The sequence below is a fragment of the Odontesthes bonariensis genome, chromosome 3 (assembly GCF_027942865.1).
Source record: "Odontesthes bonariensis isolate fOdoBon6 chromosome 3, fOdoBon6.hap1, whole genome shotgun sequence".
Classification (NCBI taxonomy): Eukaryota; Metazoa; Chordata; class Actinopteri; order Atheriniformes; family Atherinopsidae; genus Odontesthes; species Odontesthes bonariensis.
In genome coordinates this window covers 25,334,106-25,354,313 of record NC_134508.1, presented here as the reverse complement: position 1 = coordinate 25,354,313, position 20,208 = coordinate 25,334,106, and the positions used below count along the sequence as shown (strand labels likewise).

The 20,208-nt window shown below is 38.8% G+C and overlaps 1 protein-coding gene across 1 annotated transcript in view; it reads left to right on the top strand.

The window, feature by feature from the left end:
- The window catches only part of tex264b (testis expressed 264, ER-phagy receptor b), a 38,487-nt gene extending 22,354 nt beyond the window's left edge, over nucleotides 1-16,133 (top strand). Inside the window, exons 3-4 of the mRNA XM_075461225.1 lie at nucleotides 7,196-7,361; nucleotides 13,478-16,133. Coding sequence (XP_075317340.1) covers nucleotides 7,196-7,361; nucleotides 13,478-13,764 — 453 coding nt within the window. The 3' untranslated portion in view covers nucleotides 13,765-16,133. The remainder of the gene's footprint in view (nucleotides 1-7,195; nucleotides 7,362-13,477) is intronic.
- The last annotated feature ends 4,075 nt before the right edge of the window (nucleotides 16,134-20,208 follow it).

The window sequence follows — 20,208 nt, the reverse complement described above, 5'->3', positions numbered from 1 at the left end:
AGAGGCTTCCTCAGCTCCACTATTACAAATTAAGGGATAGGAGTGCATACCAGTTCCTTTACGCAATGACTGCTTTTATAATGACGAATGATGACTCATATTTGTTTATTCTGTAAAACAACAATTTCCCTTCAGTAATAAATTATCTTTCGAATCCAGTTTTCAATGTATTTCTTTATTATCTTTGCCCTATTATTCATTAAAAAAAAAGCCTTGTTTTCTGTCGATGTCATTTAGACAGAGTTGCGCTCAAAAGAATGTGATCATCAGGATCCACCTGTCAGCTTAACTTCAGAATGAATTTATGCACTTTCTTAAAACGTGCTATGACCTAATGGGATGGATTTGTGAAAAATCAACATGGAAAAATATGTTCTGTTTCTTTTTGTGTTGGGAATTAATGGCACCTCTACAGAGCCACCACAGGTAGCCCGTGGACGTGATTTACTTGTGTCAAGCTTAACTTTGCTTTAAGTCCTTCTACAGTCATAGCACTTTTTGGTTTGTTGGAATCATTCGTCTGATGCCTGAATGCATTCTCTATGTTATGCTATCCCACAGTTCCTCTGGTGGAATGTCTCCTCTCTGCAGCAAAGCACTATGTTGTGTCCCCCACCAACTCTTTCAGCTACGCACTGGAGAGAAATGTATTCTGATTTTTCTGTCACTGAACTGCTGCTCATAAGAGAAACTGTAGCAAAATCTATAATTCTTTTAAATTTGTTTTTTACTTCTTGCTCCAAACAGATTATGAAAATATACAATTACAGCAAGGAGCCCAATTCTAGTGGGGGAAAATAAAGGAAAGAGCGTGGAAAGTAAATAACTGGAGTCTTGTTATTGTACTCTAAAAATACCTCTTTACGTTCAAATTATTTATTCAAATGCACATGATGTACTGTATTTACACAGGGGTCCCATCCAGATGTTGTTCTCAAACTATAGGAACTGGGTATAGAGGACATGAGCACATCCTCTTCCTCATGTAGACCATACTTAACCAGCTCCCTAAGGACATGCTGTACAGTGCCTTCAACTGTACTACTAACAGGAGAATATAGAGAGATGATTAAAGTGCTTGTTTTTTTTATGGCTAATCTTCATTCTGATTATTCATTTTCATCCTTTGTTAGTTCAGATTTACCTTCACACAATTCAATTCAACAAATACAGGTGCATTTCTAACATCAAGTTTTCACAATTCAGGTCCATCGAAGAAACAACTAAAATGATACCTGTCAGGCATATGAAAAGACATCCATGGTGACTACCATTGTCATTTTAACTGCCCATCTTATTATCCCTTTTGATACTCATGGTGTCCTCTGCATCAGGGATAACCAAGGTGGGCCTCACTGATGTGTGATGCCTGAAACAGGACAACAAGCAACATGAAAGGAAGAAGAATATGAGCCTCTGTGCCTCATTTTCACTGTTGGTTTTCAATAAATCTAGTCTTCAAAACACTCGATCATGCTCTGTGGGCCCTTGTAATTCCCCATGCCTATTCACACTCTGATAATAAAATGCATTGATGCTTATAGGCCAGAGAAACCAAATTACAGATGTCTATGCCCCAAAAATATCTGCACTCACGTACTGTAGAGGATATGAGGAAAAAAATACTTTAAGTTGACTCTTTGGAATGTCAGAAGAGCTCTCCTGAGCCCCACAGTCACAATACTGCAATGGAGGAGTATGACGAAAAAACAAACGAGTAAATAGATAAATAAATAAATAGATAGATTAATAGATAAGTACACCATCCACAATCCCCTATCCAATTACAGAGGACCACCACAAACACATTGCATCAGTGATTTCTCTGCTTGTCTAATTATTAGCTTCCTGTCCGTTTGTTCTGTTTAGAAGACTGAGAGAAACTGACCTCATTATCAGGTTGTTGTTTTACTCTCCTGACAGCAAAGTAATAGATATAGGCTTTGCGTGAGGGTGCGCAAATAGTGAAGATGTCCCTAACTGTTGCAGTAACAATGACTATTTCAATTGTCCTCAATACGGTCACACAGAATTTATTGTAGTTTTTCAACATTCATGAAAATGTTTTGCTATAAAATGAGATTTGTATTCGCTGAAACGTGGAGAATCTCGTCCGCTGCAACAACATTTCAATCATAGATTCCCCGGCCAACACTGTATCTTCCAAATTATTCCAGAATTGTTAGATATTACTATCACATAAGTAATGAAAAGCAAAAATATTTGCTGCTTAGTTCAAGGGTTTAGCTCACGATAGATACAATTATGGCTCAGATCTGCTACTGAGCTTGTTGTGTTTTTGAACACATACAGCATTATTTTGTGTGCACTCATGATGCAGAGATATAACTTACTAAATGTGTATTTTCTACTGTGCTTGCTGAGGAATGACAATAAAATAACATAGTTATTCTAAAATCTGTAAAGTTGTTGAATGCTAAAAACCAAATGAACAAAATCTTTCTACCCTCTATTTTAAGTTAAACAAAAATCTTCTTTTAAAAGTTATGCTGAGAGTACACGAGTAGTCCTTGGTCTGTTTTGTTTATCTTTACAGAACGGGTTAATATTCAGCATAATGTTCTGCTTCTGACTGACACTGTTGGTCTGAAAATGTCAGAAGTACTTATGGCCCCATTTTCTACCAGAGAGCAGTTTTGCTCCGTCATTCATGAAGAGAACATTTGTGCAAGTGCAGCTTCTGTCTTCATCTTTAAACAAGGAATTAATTTGAGGCATGAATCATTCTTTTAACCTTAGCGAGTATGCAAAGAAATAATGGCGGGAGAACATGAAAAATGGTGACATGACAGATTATAAAAGCAGATGTCTTAATTGTCAAACTCAATGGTCAGTGACTTCAGAAATTGCCTATCAATAGCCCCTTTCACACTGCGACCCGCTATCTTAGCGGGTCCAAATTGCACCTTCGACCCGCGTCGAGCAATGTGAACGCTTGGCGTGTCAGGGTGACCCGTGTCGCCTGAAGCCGAGTTCAGGGGGCGTTGCCTAGTGGCAGAGCGTCACACGAAACACATAAAATGCTGGGCGTGTACAATGACGTAGGCACAAGCTATGCGTCGGAGGTAGGGTGAAATACACCTGTCTGCATCAAATTTTTCAAACAAACGATGGCGGGACACCTTGAGAACTCATTTTTGCAATGCAGTTCATGGAGATGTTACTTTACGGTGCGTCTTGCTGCGTGGGAAACCGCGCTCTCCCATCTTTCTGGCCAGCCCTTACAGCAGAGGTCCATCTTTCACCGTCCCCGAAATGTGGCGGAAAATAACGTCCTCTGTTCGGGGGCTGAGGAGCTCGCGGACCTCCTTGTCTCACCAGTTGGCCATATTAAAAAATGTCTCGAACTTGATGTAGGCTAAAACAGAGTAAAACTTGTCCTCACCTGTCGCTGTTGTTCTGAATCAGCTGTCCATTCTGTCTTTTAAACTCCTCACGCCACGCCCACGTCCGACCCGCGTCGATTGTGTTCACATCAAACTCAACAAAAAGACTAGGGTCCGACGCGGGTCGAAAGGCGAGTCGAGTTGACGCGTCAGCCCGGGTTGGCAGTGTGAACACAACAGCGGACACGCTAAATTCGCGAATTAAACGCGGGTTATTCGGCAGTGTGAAAGGGGCTTATGAAAGGGGGTCAATGACTTTAGATCATCATGTGCTCCAGCTCACAGAGGCATTCCATACAAAGTTTACAAGACATGCTCCAAACTCCTTTTAGGTTTTGGAAGCTCTGCTGAAGACTTGGTGTAAGTGCACTGTTCCAGCAAGATGGCAAAGTGTTGCAGAAAGTCAACAGCTGGTCAGTCATGGGGTTTAATAGATTACCTAAGGGTGGCCACACAAACCCATGCACAAGGCAGATGGGTTCTTCTTGGACTTGATTGCATGTTCACCTGGACAAGAATGAAATTCAAGGCATGTTCACGCTGTTCAAATGCTTTGGAACTTGGATGGATGATATTCTGACAGACGTAACCAGCAGATCCCATATAGGATGCATGTTGAAGACTGATTGTATCGGTATCATTTGGATTTTGACACTGTTTTGACATGTTTTTAAGCATTTGTGTTATTCATAAAAGATATCTGTGCACTTTAAAATGCTGAGGTCGGAGCTGGTTTAACTGCAGGAGCTGAAGCACTGCAATTTCCTCATGTTTAGATTAATCAGTCTAAATAATAATCTCTTTGTAAAATCAATCCTATTTGATGGCCTCATAACCATTGCAAGGAAAATCTGACATTTTGTAGCCTTCTGAGTATTTGTTTTTTTTAAATTTTTTAAAATTTATTTCTATTTTATCTGTTTGGTGGGTATTGGAAAGTAAACTAGTGTCCACTGTCAACATCTATAAATAAGAGACGTACACCGCAGACAGAACAAGGTTTGTATAAAGAGGGCAAACAACAAACCTACTACTTCATTTTTGATTAGGTGTTGCTTTTATGTTATTATGGGGATAAATACAATGCCTTTCCAATCCACTCTAACTTGGCTCCTCTGGGCATATGAGGCTTTTGTGGTTTGATCTTTTAAGTGTGCCATTTGACTGCTTTGTATACCTTTCCCTGTCAAATCTTCTTTGCTTTTATGAACACATCTACAGTCCCTAAACGTCTTGTCAGATCAAGTTTCCTTTTTGCAGCATCCTTTGCACTGTATGGATTAAAACTATTTTGACTCGTACTTTAAGAACACGTAAGCATAATCTCACTTTTTTGCTGTTAAAAAGAAATAAATAAATCAACATGATTGTATAATTAGAATTCTATAATCTATAGTTCTTTCTACCCGATACTGGAAATGCACCAGTGAGGTTTTGCAGTTCAAAACGGGAAGAAAAGAATGGCACATAATTTTTGAGTTTATTTTTCACCAGATCACATGCAGCCCACGACATTGCAAGCAAACCAAATAGAAAACCAGCACAGAGGGCTGACAAGGCTGTGACCGGAAGTGGGTGCTTCATCTATTTGAGTCGGATGATGAGATATTGTGAAATCGTCAGCACTGCCCGGTTAAAATAGCAATGCGTCAACCTTTGGCAAATTGACAGTTGTCCTCCAGTTAACTTGACCATTTTAGTGTGTAGTATTTCTAGAAACTGCACATCCTAATCTTGATCTTTCTTTCCTGCAGCTCGTAGCTGATAACTTATCAACTTTTGCCAAAATGCTGCTTTCTCAAAGGGAAAGGCTCAGCTGGTAGAGTAACGGTACATTGGTACTGAGTATTTTTACATTTAAATTTTTTTCCAAATGAAAGACTATAAAAATCCATTGAATTGCAATTGATCGCGATTGACTGCACAGAGTTGTGAGACTAATCGTCTTTAAAGATTTCAGCTGTTTGCCAAACATGGTTTAGACGAATCAGAATTTATCAGCGAATAAGCGAGTGGACACCAAACTCTGTGGTTTCTCATTTGATTATTTATTGATTGGGTGTGAATATGTGTGAACACTTCTGCCTGCATCCATATCCATCAAAACTTGTATCGTATTGTCGCGCATGTCTGACTCCGGCTGATGAGTGAGGAAGACAAACAAAAAGCCCCTGACGTTTCTGAAGGGAGAAGGCACCAATAATTTATGCTGCAGAAAAAAGAAAAAAAAATCCCTGAAACTGATGTTGTTCCTGAAGACCGAAGCAAGAGGAACATTGCTGCTGTCAAAATTGGGTTGAGACAGATGGTGAAAGAGAGAATAGGATAGGGTTTAAAAGGAAATAAGCTCTCTTCTCTCTAAAACCAGTCTTGTGTGTATCTGTTCAATCTGCAAGCCAGCTCGTCATCTTTGCGACGACTCCATTTAACCGCAACTACCTGACACTTCTTCCACCCCGCTTGAATCTGGAACATCAGCAAAAGACATGAAACGGTCGAGAACGGAGAAGCACTCAGACTCAAGTCTTTAAAAAGATGGCATGACTTTTCCATAGTATAGTAAATGATTTAAGTGTAAAATGCATGGCTAAAATAGTTGAAGTCAGTGGTATTTATCACCAAAATGCTGTGTTTTTATTCTGTTTAATGCATGTAAAACTGTCCCTTGTGTAAAGCAACATAACATTTCTGTTCTAGTTCCTTTACCCACAAAAAGAGTATATTTCAATATTTAATATGTTTCAATATTTCATTATCATCACTAATGTAAACTTTTATATTTGAAAAATCTTTGATATCATTAAAATGATACTGATAATCATCAAAAATGCCCAGAAATGTACATAGTTTTGACATGTTTCTAGTATTGCTCGACATTTAACTTGAACCCAAAGGCTGAAAGAATCCGACTCCGGCTTTGCATGAAAAAGTAACAAAACATGGCTTATGAAACTCGGATTGTGAGACTTTCCACATCGGGATGAGTAAGGCGAGGAGCAGAGGGAGAATCTCGTTTTAAAAATGTGTGAAATGTAGAATCTGAACATTCACAGCGATGGATTGTAGGGATCTAAGTTGTCATACATTAGGCGTGTGAAGAGAGCACGAAAGGTTCCCTTTAGCTTACCTGTGGTTCCCACATACTAAATCAAAACAATTTTTGTCCACAATTGACTGCTGACAGACTTGAGAGATAATCAACATGGCTGCGCTTACATCCTCCTACATGGATTCTTTCTCATATTTCTGTACACGTAGGTGTGTGCTCATTTTAAAGTGTAGACGTGGTTCATTATAGCACTGACAGAAATGTAACTTCAGGTAAATTACCACTGATACTTCTGTATACGCAGTCTTTAGTCATGATTTTAATGAATGGTTTTCTCTAACAAGCAAACCATATCTATGTTTTACTTTCTTTATATATTTTACCTTGACTTTCTTTAATTGTGAACTTGCTTTAACTTGCATCAAATACTAACACAAAGTCAGTCCGCTCCATCAAAGCAAACGTTCGGGAAGGAAGCATTCAATGTATCGCAGGACAATACACTCGTGTCTACACAATATTACTGCCAACAGATGGTTACGATACTGTAGCTCAGAATAAAGACTTGTCATGTAATGAAGCAGCTTTTCTACCTTTTTTGGGGGGTTTGTTTATAGTTTATGTCATTTTGTCTCTCAAACAAACAGTTTGGCATTTAGATTGGCAACCTAAACTGATCTGCTGCATATTTCTTGGAAATTCTAAACCTGTATTTTGTGCTCATCAACTTCTCCCTCAGGAAAGGCGACTATGTGCACACCCATTCCTTGAAATCTACAGAGAGGGTCAGATCCAGTTCATGGTCCCCCTGTCTCGGCAGGGGGATTTTTATGTGCCTGAAGTCCGGCCGGTAGAAAGAAGGCTGTCAGAACAAGAGGAATCGCACAGCGACACGGACGTCTCAGGTATGTGAGCCTTCTTGCTGTTTGCATTTCCCCTTTCACAGTACTTGCAGTTAAGTGTTGTAGAAGTCAAAGTCATTTTGGATTAGAAAAAGTCTGCAGATGTTACATTAAAGGAAATTGGACAATATTTTTTGCATCAATGACTACCACCTTAGTATTTCATGATGATTGCTCAACAAGATAAAATAACAGAGATTGTCGCTTCTGTTGCTGATGTTGAAAGCATCATTCAAGCATGATGCAGAGGCCAGGGATAAACCCCAGTGATTACCATTTACATAAACAGCTGTCAATCTTTAGATCTGTTCTCTTATTAACGAAAAAAATGATTAAGGCCAGTGAATGACGTAAATCTTGTTTAGAAATGAAGGAACTGTCGTAATAATACATTTGTAGTCGACAGAGCAGCTCTTTTTTCCAGAGTTTATTTATGACTGGCTTTAGTTCAGCAACCAGCTTCAGTTTCAATTCATCAGTGTTCCAGGATAAAAAAAAAGACAGATATTGGCATTTTATATTGAATCTCCAACTAAGCTTATGCACCTCTTCATGACATTAAGACACAGTTCAACGTGCTCTTACGATACACAGTTGTGTTGCAGCTCTGTGGCCACTGTGGTCAGTTTTTCTCTCCAACTCCTGAGGGGAATATTTGCTGTTCAGCTGGTAAATGCTGCAATATATTTTTCCATTCCGAGCTGCAATAAAAGTGAAACTAAACTGTAAAGTTACAGCATTAGGTCATCACATTAGTTTGACTGTAACATTGATTGAAAAATACTGATAAGCGCAACATTATTTTAATGATTGCAAGATTCATTTCAGGAAGGAAAATGATCCATTATCACTTTTAGATTACATGTAAAATAAAAGTAACTGACAAGTACTTTAAGAGAAAAGCTGCTTTTTTATGATCTTAAGATGGCAGGATGCTAAGGGAGTGGTGGCATCTGTGTTTTGTCGTAGCAGCTGATGGGATCAAGACACGTAAGACCCTGCTTCTACTGCTGTTTTGTTTATGAGCAGCTCTGTGGAAAACAAACTGTTACTGACACCTTCTTAGGTGTTGATGAAATGCCCAAACACAACTGTGCTGCAGCTCCCCGAAAACTCTGCTACTATATGGACACCATACGGAAATGTCAATTTCATTTAAAAAGATTCACAAACACTTAAACACTATTCCACTTGACAGAAACACCAAAGCTCATTAAGAGGCGGATGAACTGAATTTGATCGTTTGTTGAAGTTGAGGAATAAGCCCATGTAGCCAGGTCTTATCCAGCTAAATCTATCTAAAACCTGGACACAAACAACAGTGAAAATAACTCTGAAAAACAGACAAATACACATGGGAATGCCACTTGCTTAATATTCAAATATGCATTAGATAGCATATGGTTTGCAAATACAGCTGCGCTGAAGTTAAGCTATTTCAACAACTGATATTGTCGTTTATTAAACATAAGATCATACAGGTCTCTTCTTCTCAAATGGGAACATTTGCTATTTTCGTTTGTCTATATTTGAATAGAATCGAATATTGCGCGTCTTTACCTTCTCATCCTCCTACATTGATTTGTTTTGTCAAGGTCTTTGGATGTTTCTACTTCTATCTCTGACAGATTTGTTATGTTTCTGCAGCCTTATGATTACCTGTTTCACTTGTATTGAGAGCTGCTTTGATTGCATTTTTTAGGTTAACAGTAATAGTTTCCTCATTCAAATCTCACACTTTCAATCTATTCCAGACCTTTTAACCGATTAAGAAATAAGGAAGGCACTTCGGTCAATAAAAGAGCTTTTGAGCAAGTTGCATTTGAGCCGCAGAGAAAGACATTTCGAAACATTTAGATATCCACGTTTTCTATAACCCCAAATTTGAGCTGAGATGTCGCACTTTAAGCTTATATTCTTTTCATAACTTTAACCTGAATGTGTTTTTGGTGAATAGCTAAAAGAAAACAAACTGCAGGATGTAAAAGGATTTGAAACGACTCATCCCTAATTGCGTTTATTTATTTATTTTTCATCTCCTCACACCCTTTGCCGAATGTTTAAAAAATTCTCCTCCTCAGTTACACTTTTCCCTTTCTTTCTTCTTTTTTAATGTTACTAAGCAGGGGGCGGGGGACAGAGTGGTGGAGAGAAATCCTGCTCGTCATGTGTCATAGGCACAGTGCAGAGTGGAAGTGACATTCAGGTCCATGTCTTTGAATGGTAATGTGACAGATAGTTGTGCTCCTGTCAAACTGGGATCAGCTCAGCCAGAGTGAGCCAGTGGAGCATTCAGATCACTGGAAGCTCCTTCGGTCTATAGACATCTCCCCTCACACTCCCACACCAATCCTCTCTCAGTGACCTTATCAACCCTTAGCTTCTGCACACATGGCTCCTCATGCAGCCAGACAGCAGTCTAACAATTACCCTGCCAATCCTTGGCATAGTTCACTTGGATACAAAATTGGTTTTGCATTTTTGATCAGCAGCAGATTGTATCAATGTTTTCTTTAAACCTGATGTAACATAAATGATGCCGCTTACATATACAGTCCAATTCTGCTTTAGATGCTTCTTCTGTAAAGCCGCGCCACTCTCCTCTCACTCGCTGTGCAATCCTTCCCACGCCACCTCTCTGTGTCAGTGAGCAAACGTGGTGGGTTATCTGACTTGAGTACACTTCCCGTCATTGATGGCAATTTACAGTCTGTTTCGGCCTATTTTTTCCAAGAAAGTATTGAGTGTCAAATCTAGAAACTATTTGGACAAACTGTAGCTCCTTCCCAGTGAAGAAAGTCAACAGAACAGCCCCGCGGGCACAAGAACCCCTCCCCACCGTGTTTTCCCAGCAGCACATTCGGTTGACCACACAGCTGTGAGCTGCATGTTAATTTTTCTCTCTGAGGGATAATTTCACTTGTTGTTACAGCCAGAATCAAAGCATAGACATCGTTTGTGGTCGATTTGTCAGACAGCGCTGCATTTGTAAAATCAGTCACTGCTAGTTAAAGAGTAGTCTTTATCAGGGGCAGAATATGGGGATACAGAGAAGAGGGCAGCAGCGAATAGAAGGATTGTTAAGGGCGGTCAGTGGCTGATATTCTGACAATAGGAAGATGCACATACTTGTTATTCTATAATACTGTTATGAGTATCATAATAGTACATTTTTGTGGAAAGCGTTAGGGTGATGCATGTGATGTGCTATGACATGCTTTATTTTGAACGCTCGAAAAATTGAATCTGCTTTGTTAAGAAAAGCCGCAGTGGGGAGATCTGCTTTGGTTCATTAGCGAATGTAACACAATTCCATGCCGTTGCCTGTGTTTGCAATGTGTCACTGCAAACCCCGGTGATTTAATATGATGTGTGGGGGTTTGCAGTGAAAATAGTTTCACTGGTTATGCTGAAAAGGAGAGAAAAAAAAATCTTAAAAACCTTGCTTCAGACTTTCTTTTCTCCCTCAAATCTTTAGCAGCATTCAAGCCTTGTGGGGTACAAAATAAGCTGCCACTCACAGTTCATGGAGTCCCCATTGCTGGAGCCCCTTTAACCCCAAAGTGGCATTACATTTTTTTAGGAGGTGCACTACAGTTTACAGCCTAAAGCGTGGCTTTGCCTGTAGTTGCTTTAGGCGCAAAGGGTGTATAAATGAAGCCACTACTGGTAACACCACCTCTAGAAATGCTTAAAAATGCTCTGAAATTTGAAAAAGAAATAGAAAGTAAAAAGAATAAAGTTATGGTTGGATTTAGAAAGTGTTGTTTGACTTTTCATTTGGATATTTTTGCTTTCAGAACAGTTGATCGGGCACTGTCTCTAGGTTTTAAACCTTGTTGTAATTGTGCTTCTGTATTGTAAATTGAATCATATAAATCAGGCTAAACCCCTAACTCTGAATCTTTTAAACATCTTTCTATGTCTCATTCTAATCCCAAATCAACTGTCATACTGTCAGATGTATGTAGAGACAAGTGCTTGACGTCACTTTCCAATTAAATGAAAATTTTGCCTCCAAATGAAGATATCTTGCCTTATGTCTACATTCCAGTCAGAATGGGGAATTTTCTCCCCACTGACTGATTACATTTTGTGACTTCCCTCAGGGCTTCTACCAGCAATTGAAAGCCAAACCCGCTGGTCTTTCAGTTCTTATTGTGCCAATTTGATTGTTTTCCCTTAATTTTTCTTTCCTCTCATTAATCACATGCATGTGAGTCGGGTGTAAATAAATCCTCCAGCGCTTTTGGCTACATTCAGATTTGATTTAGTTTTTTTATGTAAATTCTTTAGTGCACTCTTGTAAGAAAAAAACAGGGAAACATTCTGCAGTGTAAATTGTGCTGTCTTGTATGTCCTCTTCATCTGCACAGCTTACATTTCGCTCAAATCAGTGAACATCATCATAGTCAAGTGCGTGCACAGACTGGAATAAATAATTCATCCCTCTTCTATGTAGGTTGTATTACAATTAATTCCAAGCTTCTTGATTCTGCTCTTGAATCAAACTCCAGTGTGTGTCATACCTTCTCTACCTCGTATTCTCTGTCTGCACAAGGTCATTTTCTCCTTCTGATATTATAATTTGGGGAAATGTTACATGTGTATATCAGCCTTTTTTACTTTTTGATTTGTCAGCGTGCAGCGCAGCACACTAAACAGCCTGTTCAGAGTCCAGCAGCAGCCATTCCTAATAGTTGCCTGCCATACATTTACAATGTTTCAGTTTAACCCATTTTCTTGATTTTGTCTTTTACTTACATTGACAAGTATTTCAGCTCGATTCTGAAAGGATGGTCTCCAACGTGACTCTTTTTTCCCCCCTATTTTGTCTTGTAGTCTTTGGTATCGTTAAAGAACAGTTTTTTTTCTTGTGAGCCTGTCAGAGCATTTCTGACAAAGTCAACAACCCCTCTTACCGGGTTTGTTTCCCTTCTCCTCATGTTTGTCATTCTTTAGTATGGGTGTGTCTCTATAACGGCTAAAGTTAAAACCTGGGCTCACCCATATGTTTGGAATGTAACATGAAAGGACTTTATGTAGCGTCATCTGGCTTTGGTTTCACATCTTTTAACTTTATAATTTGTCCAAGAAAATAAGTTTTGTTCCTCTTGAGATATGTGTGAGATACATAAATGTGTTGTTCTTTACAACAGTTATTTTTACAGTTCTTTACAAACTGGTACATATGCACACACCTCAACTAGATTTGAGATTCAATGCTTTACGCTGTTCAAAACCGTTTCAATTAGCTAGTTTTAAGGGCTAAAGTCCTCTGTTTTGTATGAAATGTCAGCTCTTGGCATTTGTGCATTTCCTCATCAGGTCTACTGTTCATGACTGGCTGGCTTAGAGTTAAGATATTGATTTAAGAGAAGAGTGTTATGTGAGAACACTTATATCCACACAGAGACTTAAAGGTCAACACTCTGGTATATGTGGACATGAAACTAGTCTTCCTGCGAGGAATAAACTCAAAACATTAAGGACTCAAGTGGTTTGCCTTCTTCTATGATCCAATCCCATTAAAACCTTTAGCTCACGCACGTTTGTAATGAACAACACCTCAGTGCCTGTTTTCAGTCTTGATTTCAAGTCTCAGCACAAGGTGTTGTAGCTGCTATCTCATTGTTTAATTAACAACCAGAGAAATGTGACGAACGAGATGCTGTAGCTGCTCTGTCATTAAAAAAAACAACAACAGAGGAAGGGGAGTGTAAGCCAGTTCATTCTTTACAAGTGAAAGAAAAATGAATCCATGGCCTCGTGTTTCAGTATCATCTCTGATATTTGCCTTATTTCATCACCGGCAGTGTTCTGTTAACTTCAACTATTTTCTATTCTTTTGAACTTTGAACACATTTTTAGCCTTATTGTATGAAGCCTCACATACTGACCAGATTTTGTTTCAAGAAATAGTTTGAGGGGCAATGCTTGGATTATTTTTTTCTCCATGCATATGACTGATGATTCATCACTGTGATGATAAAATAAGGGGGGGCTTGTGGTTGAATCCCAGGGTTTTTGGGCAGTTTTGCTTTTCTCAGGTGGTGTTTGTTGATAATAGATCTTTCACCATCTGTCCATCCCCTCCCTTTGTTTCATCACTGCTCTAGGTGCAGAGTCCAACAGCGAATGCAGCTCAGGGAGTGGAGTTCTCCTGTCAGACAGCCGAGAGACGTCACTGGCGGGGTCCTCTGTCCACTCTGTGCCTATCCAAAATCAAGGAAGTAGAGACGACAGAGGAAGAAGCTCCAGGGGAACCTCTTTTAAAGAGCTGGACCCGGAGCCGACAGATGGACATCGAGAGGAGACAGATGAGCAGCATCATGGAGACTCCACACAGAAGAGCCTAGACGTTCCTACTCTGGAGTTGTGGGGTGTCGTTGGAGGGGAGGAATAAAAGTTCTGTAAGATGTATTAGTTGATGATGAGAGAATAAAGGATGAGGGGGTTAGGAAGTTCTAAAAGTCAGTGTTCATAGAAGAACATGTGATGGTAATGGTCCATGTTTTTGACTAAAAAGCTCATGAAAATACCAAAATCATAATTTTTCGTGGTTTGAGACTTATTTTTAACATCTTCTGTAAGAAGCTGTGAATATGAAATGTAGTTACATTTTTAAAAAAAGCTTGATTTATTTTCAGGAACAGCTGGTTACTGTATTTGTGTTTGTTAAAAATTTGACAGATGAGTCCGCATTTGGTGCTCTATTGTGTAAACGTACAACATGAGGATAATGGATAAGGGATCAGTTTATGTTGACAGAAAATGTCACCCGGTGTAACAGTATGTTGTTTTGTTTTTTTCCCCGGAAGTTATTCAAAGAGTGTTACACATGTACTGTGTCAGGCTCTGGTTACACGGGCTGGTTTTTTAAAAAGTTTTTAAGTTTGTTTTTTTCCATTCATTTCGTTGGTAAAAAGAAAATGTAGAATACAGAGTTATGTTTTGTCATTTTAGCCTGAAAAAGTGTTCAGGTAGCCTGAGATTCTTGAAACACATTTGCTGTTGCTGAGTAGTTTTTGTAGTCAAAAGATTTTTCTTGAAAGTCCTCCACTTTTTTGTTTTCCCACTGACAGTGATTATAGCAGTCTGGAAAATGGGCGAAGCTGTTTGACAACCTGTCGTTATGTTTTTGGACACAAGTTAAACACATTTGGTCTCCTCGAAAATGGGTCTCATTGTAAGTCATGACATGCGTAGAAACAAAAATAATTTTATGTGTGAATATAGACCCCCAGTATACAAGAAAAAGGAGATTTCTAACAAGAGGTAGGCATCAAAAGGCCTATTTTAAAACGAGCTATGATGTTTTTCTAAGCCTAACCAACTGGTTTTTAGTGCCTAAACTTAGCCACACAGTTGGTAAACGCACAATTAAAAGGTTTTGAGTGTAAAGTTACTCTGCTGGATGGGAGATGGTGTATGTGTTTCTTGGACAACAGTTACATACACAAGTGAACTGCCTCACCCTTCAGCCTCCAGGTAAAGGCTCACCTAAATGTAAATAGTTTTATCTCTTCAAATAATACCCTCAGAGAAGAAAAAGACCTCTGACATACTTCATGATTACCTGCAGACACTTGTCTTTTTTTTTTTTTTTCCTGTCCGTGTATTTTCACACATACATTGCTTTGTTTCTACAACAGAGGAATAGCTTTATTGCTGCAAGTCTTCCGTGGATTTATTTTTCCTTGGTTGACTGTTTTTTTTTGTACCTGCAGGAAACCTTGAAGAGCACATCTGGAAAACATTTGTTTGCGGGCGCATTTCTGCCTACATGTGACAGTGATGTTGCAGGACTGTGTTAATGTTCCCTCTCGCCATGATATGCGATGTTTTTTTAGCTTGGCTTTTCCTGACCCTGTTTCATGCCCCCACAAAGCTGTTTCAGGTTCAACTCAAGTTGGTTTTTTTTGGGGTTTTTTTTTTGCTACAGCCTACATGTTATATTGTTGTTGCATCTGTTTGCTGTAGGTGTTGAAGAACACTCTGAGCTACATGCCTACAAAGAAATGCTTTTATTACTTTCTTGAATTCCTCACTGTTCACACGAGGAATGGGATGAAATCTAAAATATGACAGGTGAAAGTAGAGATAAAATTACCGATGCAAAAAAAAGTTCCCGTTGTGCCCCAATGTGTGTGCAGCATTGAAATATTTAGATCAATGTATCTGGTTCGCTGGTACTCTGGTTCCCTGGGGCCACTGCCCAGCATGTTTTAGATGTTTCCCTGCTTCTACATAGCTGATTAAAATCAAATGGCTCTTGTCAGAGGGTTGTCCTCAAGTTGTGCACAGCCCTGTCAAGGAGCCAGGTATGTTGAAGCAGGGCAACATCTAAAGAAAATGCTGTGCAGTGGTACCTGAGAGCAAGAATTGTGTGCAGACAACTTGCATTTTTAAAAATATATGTATCGTATCACTGAATATTCCTGTGCCTTAGTAATGTGGATTTTTGTTTGTACTGTTAGTTAAAACTTTGTTAGTGTTGTACATTTTTAGCCCACGATCACTGTGAGTGTGCATCCGAGATCATTGGGCTAAACATTGATATTGATTTCACTGAAACTGAAACATTCTGGAAGTTATTTTCACATTATTCTCACACAGCTAACCCCAGTTCTGTTGTTCTTGTTAGCCATTGAATTGTGTTATTTTACAGTCTCAAGGATTCTCCCTCGTGATATCATTTTGCACAGGTAATGTTTTTCTCTTTGTTCTCTTCTTCTTCTCTGATCCCCCATAAAATAAATATAGCTACTGAAACCTGAAAGACCACCTGGTGATCCATGTTCATTTATATAAACATCCTTAATCCTTTGAATCCTCGAGAGATCCAAGTTTGCAATTGTAAATATTTAAGCTGCATTTAAACTTCATGAATATTTGATATTCATAATGACATGTATTTCAGTATTTTGGTTAATCAAAATCATATATATATATATGAAATGACAGGAAAAAATACTTTATGATCCAAAGTGAAACGTTATATTTATGTTATGATGATGTAGGATGTTTTAAAAAGAAAAAAAAAGGGGGATAATTAATTATTCGTCAGAAGCAGCCATTGCCTGTGGCTATTGGGGTGGGAGGAATTACCTCTTATATCATTCTTTGTTTTAGTGGAACTGAAGAAGCCTCCTCATGAACACTCAGTTGTTTCAACACTGTTATGTAGAGGGTGTGCAGTGTTGTTCATTATGTTCAGCAACTTGTGTAACAATTTTCTTTCCACAATCGGCCCTAAAGGCTCCAGACCAGTCTCCAGCACACAGCCAGGCATTTTGTTTTATTAGCTTGTTTAGTTTTAGTCACAGGTTCTGGTGCTGCTGCCCCAACAGATGGCAGCAAAGCAGATTGCACTCTCCACCACAGACTCATAGAAGATCTGCAACATTTTGGTACAAATATCGAGGAACCTAAGCTTCTTTAATTAGTAGAGTGTGCTCTGTTCCCTCTTGAAAACAGCCTCAGTGTTGCATTTCTAGTCTAGTGCAGGTAAACTCCATTTTTTTTTTTTTTCGTTAATTAATTTTTTTGATATCTTGAATGAAACGTACAACTAGTAGCAACTTAATTGTACATATATGATGACATTTTATTGTAGGTATCTTAACTTGAAAGCCCACAACACATGACGGGAAAAGTGATGTTTGTGCTTGGAAGAAGGACATTTTCTAATATCTGAAATGATCATAAGATTGGCATTGTGAATATCTTAAATATTAATTTTGATCAAGAAGAGCTGAATTACAGTAATGCATCTCCAGTCTAGTTATTAAATGTTGAAATGGCTTGCCATTGCCTACAAATGAGCTCAGAAGCTGTGTCTTCTGTGGGAGATAATAATTCCCTTTGATGTTGACTTTAGGCTTTGTAGTTTCCTGCAGGCCATTTTTACATGCACAAAAAGCTATATAACACATAGAGGGAAATGATGAAAACAAAAGCGCACTCTGGGGCCCCTTTAACGCTGTGGAGACCATCAGTTGTGTTTGGCAGAGGTACAACACCGATATGACCAAATTTAATGGTTAGAGCCACCATGTGGTGTTACGGGGTGCTTTGCATATGACACTGTATGCAAAGCTGGTTTGTGCTTTGTGACACCACCATTTCCTCTATGAAGGGACAATATCCAACCCCCCCCCCCAGTTTTGGTTTTATTATATCAAGAAAAAACGTGATGGAGTGCTGCATCATATGACTTGATGTCCACAACTATCCAATCATTCTGGTTGGGATGGATGGCAGAGTGAAAACAAAATACCCAACAAGTGCTCTGCATGCCCAGAAGCTCTTTCACAATAACTTTGATTGATCGGATTGTCCTCCGCTGGTGTGATCTTTAAGGAAAACAGCATAGCCCTCACAAAAAAAATCGAGCTGTTCATCATATTGGTCTTACTTTTAAGTTGGTGTCTACTTCTCGAAATATGGAAGTACGAAAAAACAAAACCATGGTGTCTCGTACGGCATATTTTTTTTTTTTTTTTTAATTGAATAATGTCCAGTGGCTTTTGATACTTAATTGGCTGAGCTTTTACCCGATGAATACTGCACAAATAAGTTGATCTATAGGGTGTGTTTATCTTTTTAATCTAAATGCTCAGGATTCTAAAGATGGGGTTGGGATCCCTGAGGAAAGATTTAAATGAGATGGATGAGCTAAAAGGGTAAAGGACTGAGATGCTTTTTCTCTGTTTAATTACAAAACTTCTCCAGAAGGAGTGAGTTACTTTTTGTTGAGTTAGTAACACGAGTTAGAAACTTTAGCTGTTTATGGTACACAAAGGGTAAAAAGACATCTGAAAGGAAATAGAACTTAAATATGGTATCATTTATGGGACACGTTTATAATACATAGGTATGCCTTTCTTTCTTTTGGAGGTGTTCTGTTTTTATTATGATGAGAATTTAAATAATAATTTCAGATTGTTATACTGTATTATTTTTCTGCATCAATTTGACAATCCCTACTTACGAGAATAACGTTTGACCCTCCAAAGTGGCTCACTAAATTATAACAGAATTATCCTTCAAGCAATAAAATCACTTGAAATGGGAAGCAGAATGGATGGAGATGGAAAAACGTATGGATCGATGTTTAAAACTCCCTCGATACGTGTCTGTATGTGGCTCTGCTCTCTGTCTTCCTCCTTGTGTGTGCAGTGATTGTGGTGTTTGTCTCCCTGGCGATCTTCCTTCACACCTGCAATTCATTCTCCTCAATCAAGACAGCAGTATATGTCAACCCTGGCCTCCTGTCCCATCATTGCCAGATTGTTGTTTAGCACCAGTAGGTAAACACTGACTCTGCCAAAGTAAATGAAAATTCTTGTTCATCTTTTTGCTCACCTGTACTAACATCCATTCTGTCTGCTGTCTTCAAACAACCCTGTCACACCACTCACCTGCCCGCTTCACTGCCACAACAAGGCTCCAGAATTTCACATTCACAAATCATTAGCCTCAGTATCTGCTCTTGGGTCTATTTGTTCACTTTAACAAGTCAACTTTAGCAAACTCTACATCTTATTATGCATGGACATATGAATATAGAAACGGGAACCTCCTCTATCCCCATCACTGGCCTGGCTGCAGCTGCACATCCTCCATTTGGTCTGACTATGTTGTCAATCAGCTTAAAAGTGTTGGGAATGTTAGATAAACATTGTCCCACCCCACACAGCGATTGGTTCGTTTGTTAAACGTGAAGCCCTGGCTGTCTTAATCTGTGTTTTTGAGACAGCTGTTGGCAATCGGAAGAAGTAATGCTCTGTCATGGCATCGATTGCTTATTTTTCTCAGTTGTTCTCAATGTTAAAAAACTTGATTTTCATCAGAGTTGGCGCTCTTGAAAAGATAGAAATAACAAAGTTATCCGCCATAAAAATGATATGAGCGAATGATATGAATGATATGAGTTTTCAGGGTAAATGTTTTGCTTTACTATCTGATGCTTTAAAAGTTCATTCTGCTGAATGTGAACAAAAAAATAGTACGAATGTGTGTAAAAGTGGGGTACTCATTTGACGTAAAAAAACCTAAAAAAAACAACAACAATGCTGTCTTCACCCCTTGCTGTAGAAATAAAATTAGCATTCTTTCTAGGTCTAAAAAAAAATGAATACGAATGTTTTTTGTTTGTTTTTTTGGGCAAAATCCTCACAAGGAGAATTAATTGTAGTCTGAAAGACAGCAGCAGTGACACTGATGTGCACTGGCTTTGAACACTTTACTCTTGTCCTCTGTAATTTTACGTGACATTAATTGGCATGCTCCCATCTAAATTCTTGGTGCCACAATGTAAACTACATCTCTATTTCAGGAGAAAATTGCTCCTTTTGTGTTAGCTGAGGAAATTATGCAACGAGCAGCACACTCTCCTCATTTTAATTGCCACGGTGCTCAGGAAAGGTTCTTCCTCTTCCAATGAGGCATTTGAAAATTGCTGGGATGTGCTTTGTATGTGTGGGTGAGAAGAGGAATGACACTGCAATGAAGCTGATTTCATGCAGAATTCACTTCAGGATGTTTCTTGAGTGTTTCCACATTTAACAGTAACTGGGTGTGCAACATGACAAATTGGGTACAAACTGGTGCAGCTCTTTTTTTTTTTTTTCTTTCTTCTTGCAGTAATTATGCAGCAGGAATGTCGCTGATGTAATATTGTTTTCGATGAGGAAAAAGTGCACAGTTTGTAAATGACACTGAGTCTCTGAAGAATGCATTTGCCTCGGAAATGTTTGTGTCAGCCCTAATTACAGTTAGACTCTTAAGATTGCAACAGCTGACTAAACAGACTTAATTTGACTGAATCACCGAAGTGTGTCAA